At 38.7% G+C, this 26543-nt stretch overlaps 1 protein-coding gene across 1 annotated transcript in view; it reads right to left on the reverse strand.

Moving 5' to 3' along the window:
- The window catches only part of CIT (citron rho-interacting serine/threonine kinase), a 112306-nt gene that overhangs the window by 29022 nt on the left and 56741 nt on the right, over positions 1–26543 (reverse strand). Inside the window, exons 21-38 of the mRNA XM_025208571.1 lie at positions 25825–25999; positions 23671–23868; positions 21367–21420; positions 12500–12697; positions 11826–12019; positions 11197–11332; positions 9993–10097; positions 8284–8424; positions 7936–8043; positions 6987–7149; positions 6580–6744; positions 4189–4326; positions 3366–3546; positions 3067–3158; positions 2639–2743; positions 1973–2142; positions 854–934; positions 516–651 (exon numbers count right to left, since the gene is read on the reverse strand). Coding sequence (XP_025064356.1) covers positions 516–651; positions 854–934; positions 1973–2142; positions 2639–2743; positions 3067–3158; positions 3366–3546; positions 4189–4326; positions 6580–6744; positions 6987–7149; positions 7936–8043; positions 8284–8424; positions 9993–10097; positions 11197–11332; positions 11826–12019; positions 12500–12697; positions 21367–21420; positions 23671–23868; positions 25825–25999 — 2540 coding nt within the window. The remainder of the gene's footprint in view (positions 1–515; positions 652–853; positions 935–1972; positions 2143–2638; positions 2744–3066; positions 3159–3365; positions 3547–4188; positions 4327–6579; positions 6745–6986; positions 7150–7935; positions 8044–8283; positions 8425–9992; positions 10098–11196; positions 11333–11825; positions 12020–12499; positions 12698–21366; positions 21421–23670; positions 23869–25824; positions 26000–26543) is intronic.

Here is a 26543-nt window from a genome sequence, read left to right on the forward strand (position 1 = left end):
TTCATCACGGGGGCACAGAAGGGAATTGGTGAGTATTTATGCACCAAGGCACCCCCAGGGGTTACAAGAAATAATGGCCACAAGCTAGCAGAGAGCAGATTTAGATTGGACATTAGGAAGAACTTCTTCACAGTTAGAGTGGCCAAGGTCTGGAACGGACTCCCAAGGGAGGTGGTGCTCTCCCCTACCCTGGGGGTCTTCAAGAGGAGGTTAGATACCCATCTAGCTGGGGTCATCTAGCCCCAGCTCTCTTTCCTGCCTATGCAGGGCGTCAGACTCGATGATCTATTGAGGTCCCTTCCGGCCCTAACATCTATGAATCTATGAAAAAGTTTAAAAAGAAGCAACTCATTGGCATATGCAATAAATGACCCCAAAAAGCCTGTAATATAGGAACTCAAGAAAAGCAGGTCTTTTGTGGCAGGGCCCCTTAACCATCACAATCTGAGTACCTCTCAAAATGTTTTTGCAAAGGTCAAAAGGCATTACACCTGCTATTATATCTGGCATTATACCTGCTATCATGAGTAGCTTATCCAGATCCTTGATGAGATGGATTTGAAAGACAGCACCAACTCCTGGGATGTGTGTTAAGGAATTTTTCAATACATTCAGGGCATACAAACCTTCCTCTGCACCCACTAGTACTACCTATAAATACAAAAATTCAGTCAACATGGCATGAAAGGAAACAAAGAATGTTCCAAGACTTGCGCACATCAGCTAATGGAAAAAGGAATCCACCCACCACGCATGAAACTAAACACGCTCTTATTAAGAACTTTGTCATTACATACTCCATTCATGCCAGATATATGATATTCAGTTGAGCAATATGCACTGATGTCACTACCTGGTCACTGAAGGGCATTGTGCAATTTATATCCAGGCGGTCTTCCCCCTCTAGCTTCAATAGAGAGTTTCCAAGCAGTTTCTTTCAAGTGATCAGAACAAAACAACATAGATTAGACAAAGACAAATCAAACATTTAAACAACACCGTGCTAGCAAAAATTGCCCTGGCACATTCTTTAACCCTGGAGCTAGCAGAGCTACTGCATAAATGATGTCCCATAACTTTTAAACAAACATTGCTCCTACCCTTGTGCTGCTCTGGTTATAGTTCCCACTAAATAAAGTACTTCTATCAGAACCGAAGCAAAGCTGCTCAGCATTAATGGCTATGGAAAAAGCTCTTCTGCCACATGACTTTTATGCTAAAGCTGCAGGGACCCATCTGAAAAGTTATGTACAATTCAAGCAAAGTTGCCACATTATGAGGCACAGCACTTGTATAAGTCAAGAAGCAAGACTGCAATATTTGAACCCATGCAGAAAGAAGATACTTCTAGGATAGTCACACCAACCTACTGGTAATACCAAGGTTAGAAGGTTCATTAACTTACTTATCATAGCAACACTGATGCCCCTACAAGACCTGATGTGTTTATGAGGGAATATATGCACAGCTTATGAATTCAGGTAACGTTACTAAACTAAAGCATCATAAATGCTTCAGGTTATGTGGAATCCACCACATGTTGACAGCACTGTCATATGGCTCCCAAATCAGGCACAATGGAGGGTCATTAAACCACTAGAGTCTATGGCAGCTTTGTCACCCAGTCCCATTTCCATGAAGAAACAACAGTGACTGGGCTCAGGAAGTGTGCCAGAGCAGTCAAGGAAAGAAACAGTACTGCAGTCTACTTTAAATCAGGGGAAGTTTAAGAGCATGTAAGTCTGACACTGGAACCCAAATATAATAGCCTCTCTGCCCTTGAATTACAGCATGGCATGAACCACCAATCTCATTGCTAACTGTGGCTTATAGCATTCCTACTATACAATCTTTGGTAGAAATAACAAGAAATTCATTTCAACCTCTGTATGTCAGACACTGAGAGAGAAAATGTTAAAACTCTGCTGCCTTCCAGAATATTTTAGGATTAGAATGACCTCTCTGTACTTACAGCATCAGCCTCGGCTTTTTCCCTAGAAACTCTCCCTCCTGCCACTATTGACTCCAACGCTGTCACCCACCGCTGCTTATCAGGGAAACTGGGTGCTAGTAGGTAGAGGGTTCTACCAGGCCAGCATGTGGTGTGTGGATGTGACTCCAATTTTAGTACATATGGCACATCTGAGCAGTTGCAAAGAGAGAACAAGATTCAGATTAGTATTCAGAATGTCACTGAACTTCAATTAGCATCTTCAGCATTGTCAGAGAGGATGTGTCACCATACACTATGTCAATGTTTACTGCTGCAACCTATTACTATCAGAAGTAGGCTTCTTTGTTAGTACAGACTAGTTGAACATTCTAGCATGTTGAAACACAAACTACATTTTAAAGCACTTTATAACAACATTATAAGCCACTAAAATTTACTTCTATTTAAACAAATGTCTCTTGTTCACCATCAGAATAGAAGCAATGAGCTTTGTAGATGTAATGCATGGTGGCTGACCTATTCATAAGGCATATTTAATTCCAACAGAGGTAACTTGAGAGAGCTTTATTATCAGTTTAAAGGCTGGCTGCAGAATTAATTCTGTTCTACCACACTTAAGTGTAGGTTGATGCCAAGCCACTTTCATCCATCACATGAAATCCTTTTGATCTCACCTGCACTTACCTGTCTTTGCAGTGTTTGTAAGTTCAGTAGCTCCTACAGCACCATGAACAGTTACATCTCCATCAGGAAGGCACAGCTCAAACTCTTCCACAGGCCTCTGTCCAGCTTTGGAGGGAAGTAGAAAAGACTTGAATTAAAAAATGAAAACAAGACAAACAGAGAAGCAAGCAGCGAGACAATAATGGAAAGCTGGAGAACAGAACTGAGCAATATGGTCTCCACACAACTGGAGGACAATAATATTTCCAACATTGTAAGAATTTAAGATTAATAAAATATTGAGGGAAACAAAACAATTCTATCTAAACAGGCAGTTCAGTGTAAATAAATTCAGCAACAGCTAATGCTAACATAGCCTTTAGGTCTCGTAGTCCAGCAAGCAGTATCGAAAGACATAAAAGCCCGGTCTGCTAGAGAAGGGAAGTTACCTTCTCTTGCCTCTGCATCATAAATAAGCACTTTGGTTCCTTCCAGGACAATGTATTTTCTGTCCCAGCCCTGCTGCCCACGCTTATTATTCCTGAAAACAGCAAGCACAAAACCACATCAGAATTTCTACCAGGATTGTTGAGTGGTGAATAACCCTAGGAAGATAAGTTTTGTTAATAACACAAGATTGACATGGCAGAAAGAGTTCATAGTAGTTGACTCATAAGACCTGAGACAGTTTATGAAACAACACCATATGCACCAGCCCTTGCTCTAGCGCACAGACTCCTGTTTGTACCTTGGAACCTTCATCCATCCTTCCAGACGTAAACTGCTTCCCGGCTCCTTCAGCTGCAGCCCTGGAGAGTTCATTTTATCTCGGCAGAAGGCTTCAGAAAAGTGTGTGGCATACTCTGCAGGCAATCCACATGTGGCTGGCAAACAGGTTGAGCACTTTGGGTGACACATCACCTGGCATTCTGATAAAGAGAGAAAGCTTTTAAAGCATACATATACATGCGCACACGCGTGCACACTCACACCCACACACACATACAAACACACAGGCTCAGTCCACTCAATTTCTAGTCAGCCACAAAGACAACCCCTTCTGCAAGCATCCCCTCTTCACTCTAGCCATCTGATGTTTTCAAACATGGAGTATTGATGAGCTAACCTCAACATTTCCGTAAGTGAACCTTGTCAACTTTCATCTGCAGGGAGAAACAGAACTGGAAAAGTAGTCTCTGTTGGTGTGAACTGCTATCAAATGCTCCCATGGAATTAAAAAAAAACTTGAGTGATTTCTCCAGTTGACAAGCAGGGCTGGTCCTGCAGGAAATATACTTTCTTTGGTGAGGTGCTCTTGTCCTGTGCCAATTTCTAGCTGTTCATACCATAACAATATGCAAAAAATAACGAGGAGTTAATAAAGGGAGAGAATCAGTAGCCGGCCTTTCCAAATGGTCTTTTTCATTGGAACCCAGTAAATGATGCTGGAAAAGAGAAGCTAACTCGTGTTGATGAGAAAGAACCATGGAATCTATTCTGGAAGGCTTAAAACATTAACCTCCATTCTATCATCCAGTCACCCTCTATTCATGCACAGACTCTGCTCTTACCAAGGCATTTTGATGCTTGACGTCCAAAGTGCACAGTATCCAGACATACTGCACATTTTGTTGCCCTCATATTTAGCCCCACATTGAAGCGGTGAGGGATATTGTGATGCATTCGTTCTTTCAAACGCCGACTGAATTCTAGAAGAGAAGAAAATGCGAGGGGTGAAAATGGCTTTTCGGTATGGTTTCAGCACTTCAAGTGGAGTATTCTAATCTTCATGAAAGCCAAGGCAGCAAAAAAATAACAGAGTTATAAGCAAATAACTTTACATATACACCCTCTATAGAATGTTTTAATCAAGAACTGACTGGGATCAATGAAATGGCTTAGATATTCATGCAGTGTGGTTATTCCAATCAATTAATCTTAGTTTCAGGTGTGTACTTTGCATCTATTTTTATAATGTGTTAGACTAAGCTTTTTATGGCACTCCCAACAAATAAACCTTTCACCAAAGCATCTGTCATTCCACAGGCACTGGATGCCAAGCAGACTTTCTATCAACTTCACACTACTGACAGAGATCTTCCTCCACTATCAATGCTAACCATGAGCACCTTTTAGTTCCTGCCAGGACACAACTTGTACACTTCTGATTGCCAGTAAGAAAAGCTTACCCCTTGTGAAAAGTCCTTTCCCAATGAACATCTCCCCTTCCTCCCTCGGCACATCCTTTACCACTGATTGAATATCTCTCTCCTTTGCACCTACGTAAGTTGTGTCTACACAACATGGAGTGGTACCCCGTTCACCTTTAGAGACTGGACTGTAGAGGCTTATGAGCCTGCTAAAGCCTTCTGGCAGAATAAAATCGTCTCTTAGCTCAGACAGTAAAAGCTCACAGTATCAGATCCAGAATTTCTGGATTCCAACTCTACTGCCAACAATTCACCTGGAGATACTCTGGTACTATCACTACGGGTTCCTTTTCATCTACAAGTGAGCATAGCCCCCTCAACATTCAGTTCTACCATTTTTGGTAAGGAGTCTGCCCTGCATTTTCAAAAGTAGGCTTCTCAATAAGTAGTCTGCTTCTCACCTTTGCCCACACCTTTTAGGCATACTTCAAGCTTAATGCTCTTTGCACTTTATTATGAATGCTGTTGGAGAATTTCTGCTCAGCTGAATTATGTTCTAACTTAGACAAGTAAAGATACATTAAACATTGAGGAAACACATCCATAAAAGTCTTTCAATCAATGCAGAAGTGTAGTACAGAAAGTAAAGTGTACTCTAAAGAACAAAAGCAGTATTGTTAGACTAAATACTGCTTCATAGCGACACAGGGAAGTACACATATGGTATGAATCTGGATCTTACATAAAGCACTGTGATTCTGAAATGACACTATTGAACAACCAGAAGAGTGAAATGGATTTGGTCACATTTTTTATTGTCAATCTTTGCAGAGACTTAAAGGTATACTGCCCACTAGTGACAAGGAAGGGGTAAAAATAAATAAATAAATAAACTAAACAAGCAAAATAAAAGCTGTCCTTCCATCTTGGAATTTTATAATAAAAATAGCAAAAACACTTTTCAGTACATTATGCTGTGGATTTTACAACACTGTCTCCAGCTAGCTTCATTGTCTCCTATTCAATTTCTTTGAGGGAGCAAGCCATACTAACAGCAACAAGGGAATAGGAATACTTTTTGTTTGGAATCTAGGTATGCTGTTTCATGGATCCTCTAACAAAAACTAGATATATTTAGAAACAAATCAATTTAAAACAAAATCAAGAGTACACCTGCTAGTCAAATAAGTAATGCTGAACTTTGATTCAGAGATTTTAGATTGAAGAATGTAGAAAAAAGTGACAATTAAAATATTTATTAGTCAAATTCATCACCCACAGTGAGATTTAAGAAAGACCTACCCCCTCACACAGACCAAGACTCTTCATAATTGTTTCCAACTCTGCCCCCTAAAGCTCACAACACTTATCACCATGTCATTATGTCTACCAGTGGTTCTGAACCTTTTTAGGCTCAAGGTCCCCTTAGAAAGTGCCAACTCCTAGTTTTCAGTCATGTTTTTTGATTACAGGAAAATAATAGAAAAATTCTTCTGGTGCAAGAATTCAGAAAGACCACAACAGGTCAGAATGTTTTTAACACTGCAATTCCTATTTGAAATCTTTGGGTTTCTCTTGCAAATCATGTTTGGAATGTACGTCCATCTAACAATGCTAACATTGAGTGGCACCCCACAGCACCTCTGAAAGGATTTTGTAATGCCCTGGTTGAGAATCCTTGATGTATACCTGCATGAAGGAGAAAAAAAAGACTGCAAAGGTGGGTTTTTTTTGTTTTTTTTTTGGGTGGGGGGCGGGGGGGGGAAGATTCTGAATAGGGAAACACAACTATACAATATCTTAGAGGCTTACCCTCTGGTGTGGAGGACTCTTTTCTGCGACTTGAGGGTGGAGCTAGCAGGCTGATGGGAGTGGGCTGATGCTCTGGTGAGCGGACAATGGCAGACATGATGATCTGCTGCCTAGCCGTGGCTGGAGTGGATGGATGAGGGTGGTCTGTTATTTTCCGATGAGCAGCTATAGACAGACAAACACAGCTTGTTAACTTTACCAATACGAGGCTGAGTCACAGCAGCGGTTCTGCATAACCATTCAAGGGTTACAGCCTGCAGAAAATGTGTAGTCCTACTGCATCTTCAAAACAGCAGGCAAAGTTGGAATTACTATATTCCAGTGTTACGGGGACGCAAAATTTAAGCCATGTTTTCAGGCCAAAAGTGTCTCTCTCCTCCAGATTCAACTTTTCTGTTAACCCCTACCTTCTTCTCGAGCAGATCTGAGTTCAATGCGTGTTTTCTGTAGAGCTTCCTCCAGCTCAGCGGAACGAGCCTTCTCCTTCTCCAGTGCCACTTTCAGCTCATTGTACTGCAGAGGAACCTGTGTGGGTAAAGAAGGGTCCTCTTTCCGCCGACTAAACAGGCCCTAGCAACAGAAACACACAGACAACTCCTAACTCCTAGTAAGAGATGGCTTAAACTAGGTAAAGTGAAGCTAGCTAACTGAAGGCCAGAGGGCCTAAAAGTAATTCTGACACACAAAAAGATGGCCTTTTAGTTAAAATTGGAGCTGGAGAGAAAGGTTGAAGCCTTGATGTTCATTAAAAAGGGAGCATACATTACCTGTATTATAACAACACCTTGTATTTCCTGTAGCATCTAGCAGAGGGTCTCAAGAGGAATCTACACAGATCTACACCGTGATGCCCTTTACAGACTGGGGAAGGTTAAATTACCTAACTCCAAATCATAAATGGGCCTGTAGCAAAGCTGAAAGCAGAACACTGGTCTCCTGACTAATCCTATGCCTAACTACAAGATCAGTCCTTCCTGATACATAGTATATGTATATACTTACCAGTGTTTAAAAAACTTGTTTGCACATTTTCGCTATGAAAGATTCAATTTACCTAATGATGTTTCCTCAGCTGCAACAGGGGTAGAACTACTGGGTTCTAACTCAACTCATTGAAGGAACACAAAAATACTAAAAGGCCACAAGGACAACATGCTGCCCAACCAAGCTTGCATTTGGTCATTTACAACATTCCTTAAACTGGGATGTGTTTGCGTTATGCAGTAATTGAGACAGAGAAGGAGAGAGAGAATAGGATATTTGGAACATGCAATAAGTAACTAAATCATGAAGGCTTCAGACATGTAACTTCATGTTTTAGTTACTTAAATCATGCCTCTCACACCTTTCACCCACCTTCTTCTTTTTGGCTGGCTGATCCATCTTTGCTTGCAAAAAGTCAATGAGTTTGGTTTGTTGAGAAATAGTGCCTTCCATTTTCACCTTTTCATGGGAATAGAGAACCTGCAAACCATACACACACAAAAATTGTTGCAGTGATAGACATAGGAAGATATCAGTGCAATAAGAGAGTTAAGATATCATGCAGCAAGCACCAGGCAGGAAATAGCATATGTGTTTAGTTCTGATTTTATCCAATAAGGAAATGTAGTATGTGATAATGGCAGGTCTGTCTCCATAAATCTGATGTTTGAGATTTGCAACAGAACCTTTTTTTTTTATTTTCCCTTTGTTAAACCTCACCTGAATGTTTTCTAGTTGATATTCCAGGTCACTCCTTTCAGTCTTCAGAAGATCAGCTCGATCCAGAGCCTCCTGCAGACCTTGAGTGAGGCGGAAGATGTGGTTTTTTTGCAGATCCATTTGCTGCTGCAGCTTTGCCTGCTGTTAGTAGGAAAACAGAAGTCAGAGATGATTTCTAAAAATCCATTAACATTACTTTTTGCAGAATAACCATCTTCAGAGAACTTAAGAGTAACCGTTTTGTTTATAGTTTAAATATTACATTTCTCATTTATGAAATCCCAGAATCTGTCTTTCTACTCAGAATGCCATATGGTTAAATTTCATACAAAGGCATGCAAATTGAGGATCTATTTGTGTTATCTTTTTTTAAGCTCTGTGTATTGAGGTAATTTATTTAAGTTGGTTTCTGGAATCCCGTGGCTAGACTGGTAAGAGAGATCAAACACAATTCTAGGAACTAGTTTTCCATATCTTCTATATACCTACTATAAATTCCTTAACATCTCCACTAAGAAAACAGATTTCCTAGAAACCAGGACAAGCATCTGTCTCTTGGGTGGATATAAGAGATCAAATCAATTACAAGTGCTCAGATCTCCGCATTTAACTGGTGGCAGGAGGAGCCAAGTGCTAATCACCAGTGTTGGGCATCTTCTGGCACCTTAAGATCATAGGCAAGTAGGGCTGGAAGGGATCTCACAAGGTCATCTAATCCAGCCCCTTGCTCAAGGCAGGATATTTCCTGACTAAACCACCCTAGTCAAGTGTTTATCTAACTTGTTCTTGGGAATTTCTAAGGATGGAGATTCCACAACTTTTCTAGGTAACCACCATCATAGTCAGGAGTTCTTCCTAATCTCCAACCTAAATTTCCTCTGCTGCAGTTTGAGGCCATTGCTCCTAGTCCCATCTCCTACTACCAAAGAGAAAAATCTATCTATCCTCTATAGTCACCCTTCAGGTATTTAAATACTGCTATCAAATTCCTCCTCAGTCTTCTCCAGGCTAAATAGCCCTAGTTCTTTCAATCTTTCCTCATAAGTCATGCTTTCCAGGCACCTAATCATTCTGTCACTCTCCTGGACTCTATCCAATTTGTCCACATCTTTCTTAAAGTGTAGAGTTCAAAACTGGACCTCACCAGCACTGAATAGCATGGAAGAATCACTTCCCTTGGTTTGCAGGTGATGCTTCTTTTAATACAATCCAGTATGCTGTTGGCTTTTTTCAGCAGTAAGCACACTGTTGGCTCACATTTAGCTTATCATCCACTGTAACCCCCACATCCTTCTCTGTAGTTCTGCAGCCTAGCCAGTCATTCCCCAGTCTGTATTTGTCCATGCAATTATTCAGCCCCAAGCACAGGACTTTGCCCTTGTCCTTACTAAATTTCATCTGGTTGATTGTAGGCTATTTCTCCAGTTTATGCAGGTCATTCTGGATCCTAGTCCTACCCTCCAGAGTGTCTGCAACTCCACCCAACTTGGTGTTCTCCACAAATTTGCTAAATATGCCCTCCACCCTATTGTCCAAATCATTAATGAAGATGCTAAATAATTCCAGATCCAGAAGAAAACCTTGCAGTCTTCATCTTCACTTAACACCTTTCAGCCTGCTTGTAAAAATAGCTATTTTTTGATTTCACATGGCAGATCCTCCTACTGAAATTATTATAATATAAAATCCCATTACAAGTTAGTCCTTACTTCCTCCAGAAGCCTCTGTTTGAGTTCCCGCTCTGTCTCAAGCTTCTGTTGCAAACTGCGAGCGTTCATCTCCAGCATGGCATGTTTCTTCTCCAAGTCATTGAGCTAGACATTTGGAAGAGACAGACCAAAATACAGCTGCAGATGCTAATGAATACTATAAAACCCACAGATTCCAAAATAGAAATTTGCCAAACAAAAGAGCCAAGAATGAAAAAAATATAGAAAACTAGAAAACAGTTTGGGTTGTTGCTGCTCCAATGTGGATGCCAATGAGAGAGAGATTTGTTAACATTTTATATCACCTTGATGTATATCAGGAGTGACCAACCTGCAATATGCATACCACAAGAGGTACAGGCAGCTTCTTACGTGGCATGTGGCATATCAGGAATGGAACAAGTAGCGCAGTAACAGATAGGGTGGGGAGCAGATAGCAAAGCAGCAGGTTGAGCAGGGGGCAAAAGAAGGGAGCTGAAAGCAGAGCAGCAGATTTGATGAGGGAATACAGGGCAAAGAGCAGAAAGCAGGCCAGCAGACTGGGTAGAGGCAGGGGATTAGAGTGGAACTCAGGAACGGCATGGAGCTGAATTGTAACCAGCCTGCCAAAAAGGTTGGTCTCCACTGATTTATATTTGGCTTTAATTGATGAGAAATCCCAGCTTCTCTCTCTGAGAACCAAACCTGCACTTTAAAACTGCACCCTGAAAAATGAAGACGCCTCAGCCCATAGGTACCAAGTACAGGGGGCCCGAGGGCCTTGCCCTCCCTTGGGAAGAGGGTAAGATGACAACCCGTTCCTAATCCGGCAAGACAGTCCTGAAATGGGAACATCAAGCCCCAGTCCCAGGCTGCATGACCCCAGGACAGCATGTGTCCTGAATTCCCAGTACTGTGCAGGGATCCAGGTTTTCCATTCACTACAGAAAACCACGGGAAACAGGAGGTTTCCCCTTGCAAGCTGGCAGAGTTCCAGCCTACAAGAGGCTGTGGGGCGTGGGATACAGGGTGTACCACGTGCATGTGCACACATGATCTCCTCCCCCCCAGCAAAAATAAAAGTCAGTACCTATGCCTCAGCCTGTTTGAAAATTTATTCTTACATCTGAAAAAGGCTGTTCAACACAAAACTGCATTGGAGAGACTGAGTTGGAACATTGTTCTTTAGTGAATATATGAAGGTTTTAAGTAAAAAGCTACTGACCTTGTCAGAGAGACTCTCAGCTTTGAGTTTTTGTTCCTTCAGTGCTTGTTGGAGAGCTAGAATCTCCGCCTTATGTTCTTTAACAGCTAGTTCTACCACCTGGCGGGATTCAGTAATACGTTGATCTGCTCGGACTCTGTATTAAAAATAAAGAAAAGCTATTACCTAACATTCTCATTTCTGGGACGGACCTCCTCCTAGGATGTCAAGAGATCAATAGAATCCTTCAGAGATTTGCTTCAAACTTTCAAAATCCCATTTTATAAAGCCAGTCAGCTTAAATGTGATACTCCCACATTACACAAGTCTTGGTCTCTTACCCTGCTACAGCTATGGAATGGAAGGATCAATCACCAGTGCAAGGAAGTACGGGAAACAGCTAGTTTACTGTGCAATGCCCAGGTTATAAATTAAGTTTGAAAGATACTTTACAAATTACAACAAGAAATACTACTTTGTCTAAATTGGTGCCCTCACATAGGAATAACAGGAGCAAATACACAAGTATCAACTTGTATGCCATCTTTCAGATTTACTTTGTGTGAACAAATGTTTGATGAAGTTTCTAGATACACAAATTACACTATATTTCACGTAGTGTTTTTACGCACAAATTAACGAAGTCATACCTGCTCTGTTTCTCTGTATCTAACATTCTCTGTAATTCTCGAACCCGGCATTCAAATTGAGACTTTTCATCCCCTAAAACATTTCTCCATGCTTCCCACTGACGTTCCTTTTCAAGAAGTTCATCATTCAAGGCCTCCAAGTCCATCACTTGCTCTTCCAACATTGTACATGTTGTCTTCAAGGCCTCCATCGTCTAAAAAGAAATCCTCCTATAAATTTGTTTTTCCTACATCAAACATGCACCTCAAGATGCAGCTTTACTATTTCAAGTACACAACATGCAAATCAGCAGCAAGCATCAGCTGGTAAATCACAACTCATCTCAAGGTGTGTATATATTAAATCATGGTTGCTTTTAATGTAAGCGATACCTCATGATGCCTTTGGCACTTTGAAGGTCACAAAGCAAAAATGAACCAAATTTTATGTTACAGTACCTTTAGGAAACAATTCTTTAACAGTGTTATAGGGAGCCATAAAGAGATATTCCCCAGACCTTACATAGTCTTACATTGCTTTGGAAGAGCATAATCACTGAATGGTCAAGTTGCTATGTGAGCCATAGGTTAGCGCCAGTGTCACCCCCAGCTCAGAAAGAGGAATTTGTGGCTAGCTAGTCTCACATTTGGCCAACTGTCTGACAGATTTTAAACAGAATTTCTAAAGCTCTCACTTGTTTCTGACTGGTAAGCTGCATTTCCCTTTCCGTGATCTCTCGACGAAGATGGTCAACTTCACTTCGCAGCTGGACAACCTCATCACTGGCCCCAGAGGCCTCATCAAGCTGCTTGGACAGGAAGAAATTCTGATTGTTCAATTCTGCATTGTCTTCACTCAGCTGATTCAGCTGCTCTTCCAAGTCTGTAATGACCTAAAAAGAGAGAAAAAGAAATCGGGTTATATGTCAGTGAGTACAGTTCTCTGAAAAGATGTTCTCTTCTAAAGCCCCAATTGCCAAGTAAGTAGATGGCTCTTAAGAATTTCTGTCAAATTCCAAATGAGCCACATCATAATTGCAAATATTGTGAATAAGAATGCATTTAGGTTAGGCAATCGAGTCTCCCTTGTCCTTTATAGAAAAATCTCAAGGTGCTTTTCTATCTGCTTAGTTTAGTTTAAAGACTATAAATATGTCATAACCCAGTACGGTTTATGATTTATTTTAAGGGAACACTCTACTAGTTAGAGTACAGAATCAGGTTGTCTGATTTTGTTCCTAGATCTGCTACTGGCTCACTCTGTGCCTTAAGCCAGGCACATCACCTCTTCTCTACCTCAGTTTTCCCATTTATGGAATGAAGCTATTCTTTTTACAGAGGTTTTTTAAGCCTTAATATTCAAAATCATTGGATGAGAAGTGCTATAATACTGACACTTGGAGAGGATGCCCTAGAAATGTGTTAAGTTGCTGTAGGTAAAATCATAAGTAGCCATGAAGAACACAGACTTTTCAAGGAAATAGTTCTACTAAAACAACAGTTATAGAGGGCAATGAGAGGGATATGATAGAAAAAAGTCTGGCAGTGCAATGGATTATAGTAAAAAATTCAATTCTACCAACAGTGAAAATCAAAGACTCAACCAAAAGAGCAGCCTTGTCTTTACGAAGCAGGCTTGTTTATTTATTAAACTAGTGTACCATCCATCCCACTGTGCAAAGGTTGGCTTATAAAACAATCCACAGCATTTTGAAAAGCATTAATAAAATGTGTTTTTTTCATACCACCTTCTGGTTTGTAAGAGTGGAAATCAGTATGAAAAAATTTAAGGGGAGATCAACACACAAAATCCTGCAAGATCACTACAATCACAAAAAGGGAGGGAGGGAGAGGAAGAGAGAGAGAGATTTTAACACTACTCCGAAAACAGGTTAACAAGAACCATAGGCAAAGAGTCTAGTATAATTTATGTTCAAAAGTCCCAAATATGTTCAAGAGGTGTTTTAGCATATTTTCAAAAACTCAGGGTATATTAAGTGACCAATATACGTAATGGAAAAAATAGATCCTAAAATACAGCTAGCTATATATTTAAATATAAATATTTCCATTTCCCATGTAAGAACTGAGAACCTCCTCACCTAAAGCAGTATGGCACCTTTCAGCTATCTGGAGAGAAGACAAACATTTCTTTTTAAATACAGGCAGTAAGGCATACCTTGGCAGCCTTTTACCATGCCTCTCCTAGCTCTAAGCCAACCGTATTTGCTTTTAAAACTTTTGGCAAAAAAGGCTAATTGAAATCTCTCCCTATTGGGTGAAAGGAAGTTCTGTCAACACTTTGTTTGGGACCAGCTCATAGATGATTCATACCCTAAAATGCAGCATCGGTGAGTAATGATTTTGATAGCGTGGTTGTTACTTGAACATGCCTTCTGCTGTGCTGAAGAAACACATTCTGTTCTGCTATCATTTATATACCACATTAGTTATTTAGGAATATTGATTGCACCACAAACAACATTAGTCCCTACATTGTTGAAGGGACCCATTTAGAATTTCAAAAATAGTCATCACATTTATGTCTAAATGTTTTATCTACCAACATTACAAATAACATTCAATATCTATGTCAAGTAACATATCAGAATTTTTTCTACTTTTTCTCCTGTTTATTTTATACTTTTGACAATACCACATGTCTGCTACCACCTTATTTATATATTCATGGTTTCTTCCATTTGTTTTTTATATCTCAATGCAATTATCTCAACACAGTGTTAGACAGAATTTTTTTTTTTTTTAATATAGGCAAGCACAAATCTAAAATGACAAATATGGGCAAGATAATTCATGGGCTGAGAATATTAGAAACAAATTAATTCATTCTTTAAAAACAAGACTTAATTTCAAGTTGATAATGTCCATTTGAGCTGAAAAGTAACCTACCATTATAGACCTGATTTTGACTTGGTTTTTTTGTCACCAAAACTAAAACAATTGCCATGACATTTCAGGCAGATTATCATACTTCAGAACAGAACATTTCTTGAACATCTGACATAAATCTGAAAAGTTTTTTTAAAGAATGAACTGATACAATTCTATTTCTTGCGAAATTTTCCCTCGTATCATTTAGGCTCATCTGACTCCAAAAATGGCTTGGTTTAAATTGCAAATATATTATAAGTCAGCTGTTTTGGGCAGGATTGATACCTCTGATTAAGGTTTCTCTTCCACTAGATGGCATGGAGGAAGGGGATGTCTGTTGACAGATTCAACTATTTTAAGTAGCTTCACGATAGCCTCAACATGGAGTTTATGAACTCCACATAGCCCAATCACAATGGAAACAGTTGCAGAAGAGTTACAACATGGGGCAAAACTCATGGAGCAGTGGATGAGAAACAGCTAAATAGGAAGGTGAGGACCAATTTGTGAAATAGATAGCTTTCCTAGAAACCAGGGAAAGGAAAATCATGGAGAAATATGTGGGAGGCAGTTTGTGAGGAGAGGGAGGGGAGGTCCAAGCCTACCCAGCTGGAATCCTGAAACTGACAAAAACATCTGTACATGCTTTTAAAATAAAAGGAAATTCCCAGGAAAAAAAACTTAATTATGCTGGAGTTAAATTTGTAAACATATAGATTAAGAAAAAGACTCTTAAGAGAACGTTTAGCATGCTTTGAAAACCCAGATACATTAAAATACCCTGCAATTCAAAGTTAAACAGTTAATGCAACAGCCAAACATTAGAAAGCACAGAAATGCAGTTCCAGGTCACCCAAGTAACCTTATCACACCACTGTGTCATTACCCAGAGAAGATCTGAAAACAAGTCTATCCTCAAACAGTGCACATCTTCATCACATCTGTAATTCTGAAAACTGAGATATGATCTAACTGGATCATCCTGATCTTGCTAAAAGACTGACTATTCACTACTATAGTATTTAAATGGAAGTGTTGCCTTATCTTTACACTGCTACAAACTATACCTGCCATTTTTAATACCATAGAAAATAACCAGAAAATAGCATCTCCTCACCAAAAGTAACCCCACTCAGGATAATTCCCGCATTACAGACAAAATTTCTAATCCAAAGTGGTGTTGTATTATTAAATTGCACATAGATACATAGCTATTATCTTTGGACCTATAAATTTCTTCAGGGATGGATCAGAAATCTGGTAGTCAGGAGTTCAATAAGACTTGCATATCAGGTAACTGTACAAAACCCAAACCAGAATTCAACACCATAGGCAAAGTATGCAAAAAAGCAGATTTAGGATATTCTTATTTGCGTAAGTGCAAACTTCTTCAAATCTTTATTCCAACCTTTCATTAAAGCATCTCAGTTCTTCTCAGAAACCGCCAATAGGTGTTCATGGAGGACATCAGATGCAAGCAGACTTAAATTTTTTGGGTGACCTCAACAACACATTTCAGTACACCTACTGTTTGGGGCTGATGCCATTTGAAGTACAAATATAACCTGGAATTTTTACTTTTCCCTAATCCTCGCTTTAGAGTTAGTTAGTTAGTTAGTTAGTTAGTTAGTTGTGTGCTTTAGAGCTAGCTGTGAGGGGAGAGTAGAAAGATAACCGAAACTTCCACAACCCCAGAGAGTAGGGAAATGAAAAGGAAGAACAGAAACAGAAACCAAGAAGAACCAAAATACACCTACGCTTGGACCCAGAGAAACATCTCACCCTCCATGTAAGATAATGCATCCCCAGCAGGGAAGATAAAATAATAGGGGAATTAAGACATATAGCAGCAGGTCATCCTAGATCTGAATCCTGGCAGGTAGTTTCCAGTAGCTGAGAGAACAACATGCAGCTGCCTCCCTCCCTCCCCTATCTCCTCTATGACTGAAGCATACTTTAGGTCTAGGTTCACTTCCAGGGAACTCTTCTCCCCTGAGGGTGGGATATGGCTGTGGGTCAGGAGGTATGTAGCAGTTTGGTAAGTGCCTGCATGTCTTTACCAGCTACATGAAAGTTTTTGACTGTTTTGGATTTTTTGGACTTCATTATCCCTAATATGCAGCTGCTGAGCTTCCTCCTCCAATCATAAGTCTGATTCTCCAAGGACAATACTAAGATGGAGTTCCCCAGGTCCCATTTGAGGCACCAGATTTCAAGGGCCTTCAAATTGCTCTAAATATGTTTTTACAAAAACTGCAAAAATCCATCTTCAGCTGAGTCTGACCCTTACCACTTTTTCTAAAACAAGGGAAGTCAAGGGCTCCCCCCACCAACAGGATAGTTGAATAAAAAAAAAAAATCTAGCTCATAACAAAGCTTTTGCCTTACCTTATGAATTCTGACAAGCAAAGTTTCTTTATTATGAATGCATTTTATACAGCACCAAAAAAGGCATGTGGTGCTTTTAGATAAGTCTGCAAACTCTAGAGCACACACAAAACTTTACTCATGCATATAATATACTGAGTCAATACACAATCAGAACATTAATTTGAAGTCAATTGGACTTCATATACGAGTAAAATTACACATGCACCAAAAGCATTTGGAAGATCGATGCCTCAGGCTGCTTACAGACATGAAAAAAAAACCCCAGGTACCAAGCACAGCACATGCCCAGAACAGGAATCACATCGGTTTAACATGGTTCGCCCAGCATCTGTATAGCTCATGCACTTCAGCGAGGCTTTTTGGCACTTTTTTTTTTTTTTTTTTAAGCGCCAAAAAGCTCTGAAGCGTGCGACCTATACAGACACTGGTCAAACCAGGTCAAACTGACACGATTCTTCTTCTGGTAAAGCGCTGAGTTGTTTTTGTTTTCCACATCTGTCAGGAGCCTCGGTCCCATTCTTACAAACATTTGTTCATATGTGTGGCTGCAGGACCAAGACCTAATAAGGCTTAAGATAAAGAGTAAGGGAATGACAAAATGATTTAGGTACCCTTTTTGAAGGGAGGAAGAGAATCTGCTTTCCTAGATCATCTTTTGGATAAATGTAGAGGCCATACCCAATCAGTATATTCAGGTTTTCCATTTTTCTTGTAACAAATAAAAATAATTTATTATTGCACAAGTGTGAAGATTCAGATGATGATTCTTTTCAACAACATACAGGATGACTGCTTACAGACATTAAAAACAAACAAAAAAAACAAAACAAAAAATGGTGCTTTACTTTAAACTTGGATTACTCCCTCGCCAAGCCCAGTACATGCCCAGAAGAGGCATTGTGTTAGCTGGACCCAGCTTGCCCAACATCTGTATACATCGGGCACTTCAATGGGACTTTTCTGGCACTTTTAACTAATAGCTGATTGAATCAACTATTAGATAAAGGCATCAAAAAGCCCCGCTGAAGCATCCAATCTATACAGATGCCGCAGAGCTGGATTGAACCAACACGCTGCTTCTTCCAGTAAAGCATGTTTTTGTTTTCGGGTTGTTGGGTTGTTTTTGTTTTTTTTTTTTAACATCTCTAAGCAGCCCATGTTACTAAGCTCAAAGTTTCAATGCTCATTTCTTTATGGCCCAATTTTTTCTTCAGATTTTCATAGACATTACTACTATCCATTTACTGAAATTTATGTTTATGCTTCTATGGCTGAGCCTAACCTGATTGTTTTTGTATCCACAAATTATTTAATCCAATCATAATCAGTTAGCAGCTAGATGGTAGCCATCTTGACTGACAAAATCATAACCTCCCCATTTAGCAAAATGCATTTTTATTAGTTGAATCCTGACTGCCTTGAAAATATTTGTAATGCAATTTCAAAAGTCAAATGGATCATGTAAATAATGCACTGCCTCTTTAGAAGTAGCAAATCAGACCTTTCCCTCTTAGCAGATTTGCTGGATAAGCTATGATTGTGAGACAATATGGTTCTTCAAGTGTGCAAGCAGGAAATAGGTATTACAATTTTAATTGTAATGATATTATTCCATTATTTATTACAAGATTGTGAGACTGGGACAGCAAAAGTTGTTTTTCTTTTCCATTGAAATGGAAAAAATATGTTGAAATTAACTAATTAACCCAGGGCTTGAATCTATCACAGACTAATTGAATATGCAGTGCACAAACAATGCAGAGAAAGTTGAAGTAGGAACAAATGGTCTCCAATACAACTACATGACAACATGAATCCCAAAACCATGAAAATTTTAAATAGAAACTTTGTGAAACCCCAACAGTTATCTGACTGGGGCCATATGAACCCAGCAAAGAAATGGACACGAGTAATGTGAGGGTATAAACTAGACCACACATTTGAAGTATGAACTTTCTATGTCCCAAAGCTCTGACCCCCTAAAGAACTAGCGAGCTAGAAGAAATATTGAAGAAGGTGGATGGGAAGTATTTTTACTTGTCTTTCTCAGCAGTTGCTTTTCTCCCTATACTATCAAAACCGTTTAATCTCCAGTTCTGTTTTTTTCAGTTTGTGTCATTTTATTTTCATTTTTCTTCTATCCACAGGACATAGAATTTTTTACATGTCCACAATAATTGCTTCAAGAAAGTTCAGTCTACATCTCGAAAGCATGTTGCTTAAGAACATGCGTTACGAATATGCCCACTAGTTCTTATTAGCTCAGAAGCATATTTGAATTACAGTCCTGATAGATCAAGTACAAAAATTTTAAACTGTATTAGAATAGCTATAATCTGGACTACATATTTTTGTGAGCTGTATTTTCACAAACAGCAAAGACTACATCATACGGTCACTATGAAAGAAAGTGGAGCTGAAAGAAAAAAAAGCATGATAAACATACATGAATCTCTCTTTGGTCAATAAAGGACTGTCCTGTCAATCTTTCCAAGATACTGAAGAAAGAGGATAGGCACCTATAATACCTTATAGCACATAAAAAGGAAGTTTGTGCCCATAGTCAGCTGAAAGAAGACTTGAGAACCTATAGACCTTTCACTCTTTTGGGTGCAAGAAGAATGTGTTAAAATTTCTCAACACAGTTAGACAAGGTTCCTAATTTAATTAATTAATTAGACAGTCACTAATTTCTTATTAATGAGGATGGCTTCTGACTGAACCTGCTCATCCTTTTAGAGAATCTAATATTTGCAAATATTTTTATGTAGCCACTCCAAAGCTTAACAACATTCTTGAAATGACAGTCTGTCAAGTATGCTCATAAGCCAATCTTTGCGGTTTGAAATTGCTGTCCATTCTTAAAAAGACAGCAACCAGGGAAATAAAGAGCTTTTATTTCTAAGAGATAGCACATTGCACAAAAAGGAGAATTTATGGATTTGTGGAAATAACTACAGATTATGTGGTATCTGAAGCAGGTCAAATCTAATCTTTGATATCAGTAATTTCAACAGAAAGCTGACATTGTGTGTTTAGAGCAAGACAGAACAAGGAAATTGAAAAGAAATATTTTTAAACAGAGAAACACAACAAGCTGCAGAAGAAATAGAAACTGATGCACGTAAGTATGCATGTGAATTCCTCTATCTTTTTGTCTAATAGAAGGAGATGAAAAAAGGTACTGGTAGTGTGAACTTCTTTTTCAGAATCTCTCTCAAGAAGAGGTTAAAGCACTTTAGATTATGGAATTTAGATTATGCCTGCCTTCCTCATATCTTTGTATCAGTACATTTTATAAACAAAGTAAAGGAATTTAGTAGCCCTAAGGAAAAAGTGTGAACAGTAACAGAATAGACTAGTCTTGAAGTATACTCTTAAAGATGGAATCTTTTATCCTGGGTTTAGTATTTTTACAGCTTAAGCATGGGAAAAAAATTAACTACAGGCATGTCACTGGAAAGAGCCATAAGAAGAGCTAAAAAAGCAATTAGGTCCTATTACCGATTTGGGGAAAGGAAGATTAAGGAAGGAAGATTAAGGAAGCCTATGTCCAATTCTTAAACAGGTAGTGGTGATGGTAAATGTACTCAACACTTCCATAGTTTGCAAAGAGTGGCTGATGTCATCACAGTCCACCCAGTACTGAAGATAAATGTGCAAAAAAGATTGCAGATCTTGGAGAATGCCTAATGTTAATGGACACAAAATCTAGGCCCTCTGCCCTTGATGAATGAAATCAATGAAGACACATTTCAAAAGATCACATGTAATAGAGAATGTGCCAGGTAAGAACCTAAACTCTTTGAGCAACAGACTGCATATCAATGTATTACTTGGACTCATAAGGTCTCTTTTCCTTTAAACAGCGTTCAGTGCTTTCCTCAAAACCCAAAGTACCAGGATTTCTCTTTCACTCTGGCCTAGCTAAGGATTTGGACAGGTAGATGTTTCCTCTCCAGGTAAGAGGAAGAAATCTTTACCTACATTTGTTGCAGCTGCTACACCATTCTTATTAGCTGCACTGCAATGAGATATTTGAATTGACTTCATTCTCCAAAATGAAGAAGAACAGTGTCAATTTTAAATCAGAATAAAACCTCTAAACTGAGGTTTAACAAAGGCCTAAAAGAAATCAAATCCAATCAGGCTAACTCCTGCTAACTCCTTGAAGCCAGAAGCCCAAGTCAGGAGCCATTGTCATCAAGGAGTAAATGAGTTTATTTCCTTCCTCATTCTTAATTTCAAAATAATTCAATGATCTGTATTTAATACTCACTGTGCAGCTATTACGAAGGGCTTCAAATTTACGCTGGATTTCATCTCTATGTGCCTAAAGGAGGTAAGAAGTTAATCATCAATTTTTCATACATTAGAATTAGAATCCAACAGCTGTTGCTAAATAAACTGCAGAACAATCTACCAACAAGCAAAGTTTGGAAGGCAGATGTTGCAGGCTATGAAAGCACTCTGTAGTGGCAAAGAACTGATTAGCAGAAGTCACATCCTACTTAATCAGAACACACTCATTCATGCTTCCAAATCTGAGCTACTGTAGCAAAATGCACAAACTCATAAACTGGATCACACAAAATATTCCATTTTAAAGAGTCTCCAGAAGGTAAATAGCAATTTAATGTTAAGTTTTTATCTTCTTGAATCTTAAAATATTTTGAATTGATTTTATTTCCATATGTGGATTAAATGCATGTAAAAACTATTTTTAATACTAGCATACACCTTTTAATGCTTGCAAAGAAAAGCTACAATGAAGCATTATGCAAATTACCCCAAACAGCTCTGCCAATCTACCTCAACCCTACCCTGATTTAGCCCCTGGCTCAAAACAGTAATGAAATTAAATAATGATGATTTCTTTGGAAGACGAAGTCCAAAATATTGAAAGGTGCAAAACACTTGTTTTAAAAAAATGTAATAATGCATGCATCATTTTACTTCCTAAATTACAAGCAAAGCATGACAAAGCAAAGTTCATGTTTCAGCCTCATGGCCTCTCTCAAAAGTCATTTATACCATCAAACTGATTTAACTTGTGACTAATGTCATATGCAAACCCAGACCTTAACAGAGGAAAGGCTAGTAGTACACTAGTACATCCAGTCACCTTTTTTTATTCAAGATATTTTCCTTACAGCCAAGAGACTCAACAGGAAACACTGTTTAGCAGAAATCAAATGTGAAAATTAAAAAGTTGTTTTACCACAACAGGCAATGCAAAAAAAACCCAAAACAAGAACACCTGAAACCCACTGAACTGGATTAACAGAACAAAGATGCCAGATCTTAATTCTCAAGCAGCTGGTACAGAAGAACTACCATTTCATCAGAGTAATTGCAGTAATAGCTGAGTGAATACAGATTACACACATTCATCTGTTTCATTGATTTGGTAGGTAGAAATATCAAGCATGTCATCTTGGTTGGCATCACTGCTAACAACACTGTCAAGTTTTGGATTTCAGTAAGACCACCTCAAGTTTGAGCAAAAACAACTGCTTTGTACTTGAGATGGACTGATGTCATTTTCTGTTGCATTATTGTAAAACACTACAATCGCTGCTACATTTTCCTAACAGATCACATCCAGCCTATGCTCACATTAGAGAAAGTGAGCACAAAAGAACCTCCCCCTGCCCAGGATACGCAACAGAATCAATGAACAAATTCACCAGTCTTTAGCCAAACCCCACTCCCACTAAGCAGTGGCAATGGAAGAAATAAGACCTCCAATAATATTTCCTTTTAGTCAGTTGCCCCAATGGCATCTGATATTTCCTATACTGAAAATAACTGAATAAGACTGATACTTCAAAGGAGTGATAGTGTGCTGTTAAAGTAGGAAGTTAAATACTTTTTTAGTCTCCACAACATTAGCTAATCTTCATACAGGAAACCTTATCTAAAACACATGTTTTGAAACGTAATTTTGAAGTCAGAAAACAGCAACCAGCAGCATATCATTTGGTATTCAACTCACAGGGTACATGAAAGGATGCTAATTTTTTTTTATCTTTGTTTTTTTAATTCTGTATCATTCCCACCCTTCACAAAAGATTGAAGATATGCAAGTGAAAATTCTTAATGGAATTAGAATTAAATTAGAGGGAACAATCTTTTGTTGATTTTTTTAAGAACTAGCACAGAGTAGGAGCTAACAGTATTAGAAAGAAAATACCAACACATTTCTGATCAGGTTCCTGAAACAGCAGTACTTTCAAAGATCATGCAAGAATTTAAAGAGATACAGCAGAAAGTCATACTCTTACACTAGGAATAATTTTGTGTGGGGCTTTCAGCTTAGAGTCAAGTGACAATGTTCTCACAAACAGCAAAATCACCACCAACATATGTCACATACATATGTTTAAAGTAAATGAGAAACAAAAGAAAGCTGATGTTTTAGCCATCCATGAATCTACCAATCCAAGGCAATATCATACTTTGTACAGCAAATGATCAAAAAAAATTAACATAATACAGCCTCAAAGCCTGTTATGAAGTGCACATCTACATTCTTCCCGATTTGCAATTCATAGTGCCAATCCAGAATTTTAGGGCTCACCGTGAGAGCTTGAATCTCCTCTTCTGCTTCAGCTGTAGTCTCCTCTAGTTCAGTTTTAGCTTCACGGAGTTGATTCTCTAGGGCTGTCCGTGCAGCCTGCAGCCCTGAAATTTGAGATTCTCTCTCCTGGAGGGTCAGCTGCAGCTCAGTTAACTGTCGTTTCAATTCCAACTTTTGTTCTTCATGCTCTAAACTCACCTGAAGACGGAAACAACAATACCCAAGTATGAGTTAGGAATAAGGAAACTGGAATCTCAAGCCCTATGTTTGTTTGTTTCCAAGAATCATCAAAAAATAGGGCTGAAAGAGACCTCAGGAGGTCATCTAATGCAACCCCCTGGCTCAGTGCAATATCATCCCTATCTAAACCACCCAGGTGTTTGTCTAAGCTGTTCTTAAAACTACACGACAACCCTTTTGAAAAACTACAAGACATATTGCCCCAAAACCAACCTAACCTACCACAGGTAAGGCAACAGGATGAGGGCAATGTCAATGTCCCACTGTTCCTAAAATACACTAAAAAAAAAAAAGAAAAAAATCAAAGGAAGAGGACCACACCCCCGCTATTGAAGAAGACAAAAACCTCCAACAGCCATGCTGATCTGACTACAGGGTAAAATTCCTTCCTGATCCCAAATGTAGCAAGCATTCTGCCCCTGAATAGAGGGGGGAGACCCTCCAACAAGGAAGCTTTGGGTTTTTGTTCCAGAAGAATTGGTACACCCTAGTGACACTGGAGGTCTGGCTTACAACTACAGTCTTCATGGTAACACTCCATCCTTATGTCAAATTTAGATCTTTAGATGGCTTTGTAAAACTAAATTTAAATCAGACGTGAGGTTAAGTATCCTCAGGATGCAGCTTTATCCATCACTTGTAAATACCTCATCACAACAAATATTTGCCATTCTAAAATGATCCAAGGACACCGATGTAATGCCAGCTATGTTGTAAATACATATTAAATTCTGGTATCAATAACTGTGAGAGCATAAGAGTTAAAGTACAGTATGCGTGAACAATGTTGCTAACTATAATTTAATATATTGCATTAAGGCTCTTTAGAAAAAATATCAATGCTAGTCTCAGTATATCTATATATTGTGCAATTATTTTCACATTATTTTCCTTCAGATTCTTGTTGCAGGCAGATCCATCTCCTAAACAGATGAAACATTTACCTCCAAAGAGTGGCAAAAATACATTTAAGAAAAAAAATTTAAGCTACTTCCCTAGTGGTGGTTCACTTGAATGATCTCCTCCAAAGATTTCTTTGGGGCAAAAAAATCACTAGGTCTATTGTTCAAACTGTCATTTCCAAGAATATATGAGGGGCACACAAATGATGTTACCTCTCTCTAAGCAAAAACACTTTCTCTAAGCTATCTGCCTCCTTATTTCATGGCAAATGAATCTACCATGACATCACAGATGTGAAAGTGCTGATCTCGCAATGATCTCTAGAAACTTCTGGCCACATAAAGGATTTATGCTGGCCATCCAAACCCCTTAAGTAAAAGAAAGATCTTTGCTTTTTATTGAAAATGAGCAGAAGAAGAGTAAAGGAAATAAAAAGAGATTACCGATGGGTGCAATGATCTCATATATTATTCAATATGCAACTTAAAGGGTATTTAAAATATAGGAGTGTAGGATATTTAAATGTAGGACAATGTATAGTTTTCCAAATACTTCTTTTTTTAATTTTTGTCAGTTTACAAATTAAAAAGTAACAAGTGTCTTATTGCTTTTGGAAAGAGAAGTTTTTGTCATGTCTGCTTGATTATCCTTTTTATTCTAGAATAAAACATAAGCCCAGTACCTTCAAGTCTGCCACTGAAGTAAAAGGAGTCTGTCATTCTGCTTAGTTAAACATATATAGTGTGCCCCATAACCAGAATATCTGGGCACTATTAGATGATGTACAAAGGAGCTCAGACTTCACTATTGAGGAAGAGCCCAAAATACTTATACTCAAATTTTTATTTATACTCAATTCGTTCCAGCAAGTAATACATTTTTAAAATTAAAGAAAATGTTAAATCAAGATCAAGACATTGTCCAGCTACTTAATCCTATTCTAACTGTAATGCTTTCAGTGGAATACATGCAAGTACATTTGTCTGAAAAGGACTGAACCCAAATTTTTACCTCTCTCAATCTAGTCTCTAACTCCAACAGACGGTTCTTGTCAGTATGTTCCTGATGATTGATCTTTTCCAACTGTTCTTCCAGTTTTCGATTCTGGGCCTCTAACTTCCCAGCCTGTGTTTCCAGGTAGAATTTCTGCTGTCTGAGCTCTGAAATCATCTCCTCCTGGGCTTTCCTAATAAGAAAAAAAAAAGATATATTCAAATATAGGTAGGAGTATGTTATTTCATTGGCGTTAAACAGAAAACAACATAAGACAAGCTTCCGGGTAAGCAGAACACAAACACATCTAAACTAGTTCTTCTTGGCCTAAATGTTATGCCACCATTATGGAAAAATTAAGCTTAATGTCTGTTTCTTCACCATATACTGAAGTAAATGAAATTTCATGGTTCTGAAGGTTGTGCATCTGTGAAAATGAACATCAAATCTTGGTAAACACAAGAATGCCTGGTTTAGAGCTCAAAGTTCTTAGCTATTTTATTTCATGTGGGGTTTTTCCCCACTTAGAAGAAAATGAACACAGAGCCATAGCATCATACACTGTACATCTGCTTTAAAGAATAGAGCAACCACAATTAACTTTATCTTACACAAATTAGATTTGGATCTTGGTCTGCTTAGCAAGGTTCCAATATGACCCTTGAGCAATTTCATAGTTTCACAGTAGCTAGGGTCAGGAGGGACCTGAACAGATCATCTAGCCTGCCCCCCTGCCA

Source organism: Alligator sinensis, unplaced genomic scaffold (assembly GCF_000455745.1).
Source record: "Alligator sinensis unplaced genomic scaffold, ASM45574v1 scaffold692_1, whole genome shotgun sequence".
Lineage (NCBI taxonomy): Eukaryota > Metazoa > Chordata > Crocodylia > Alligatoridae > Alligator > Alligator sinensis.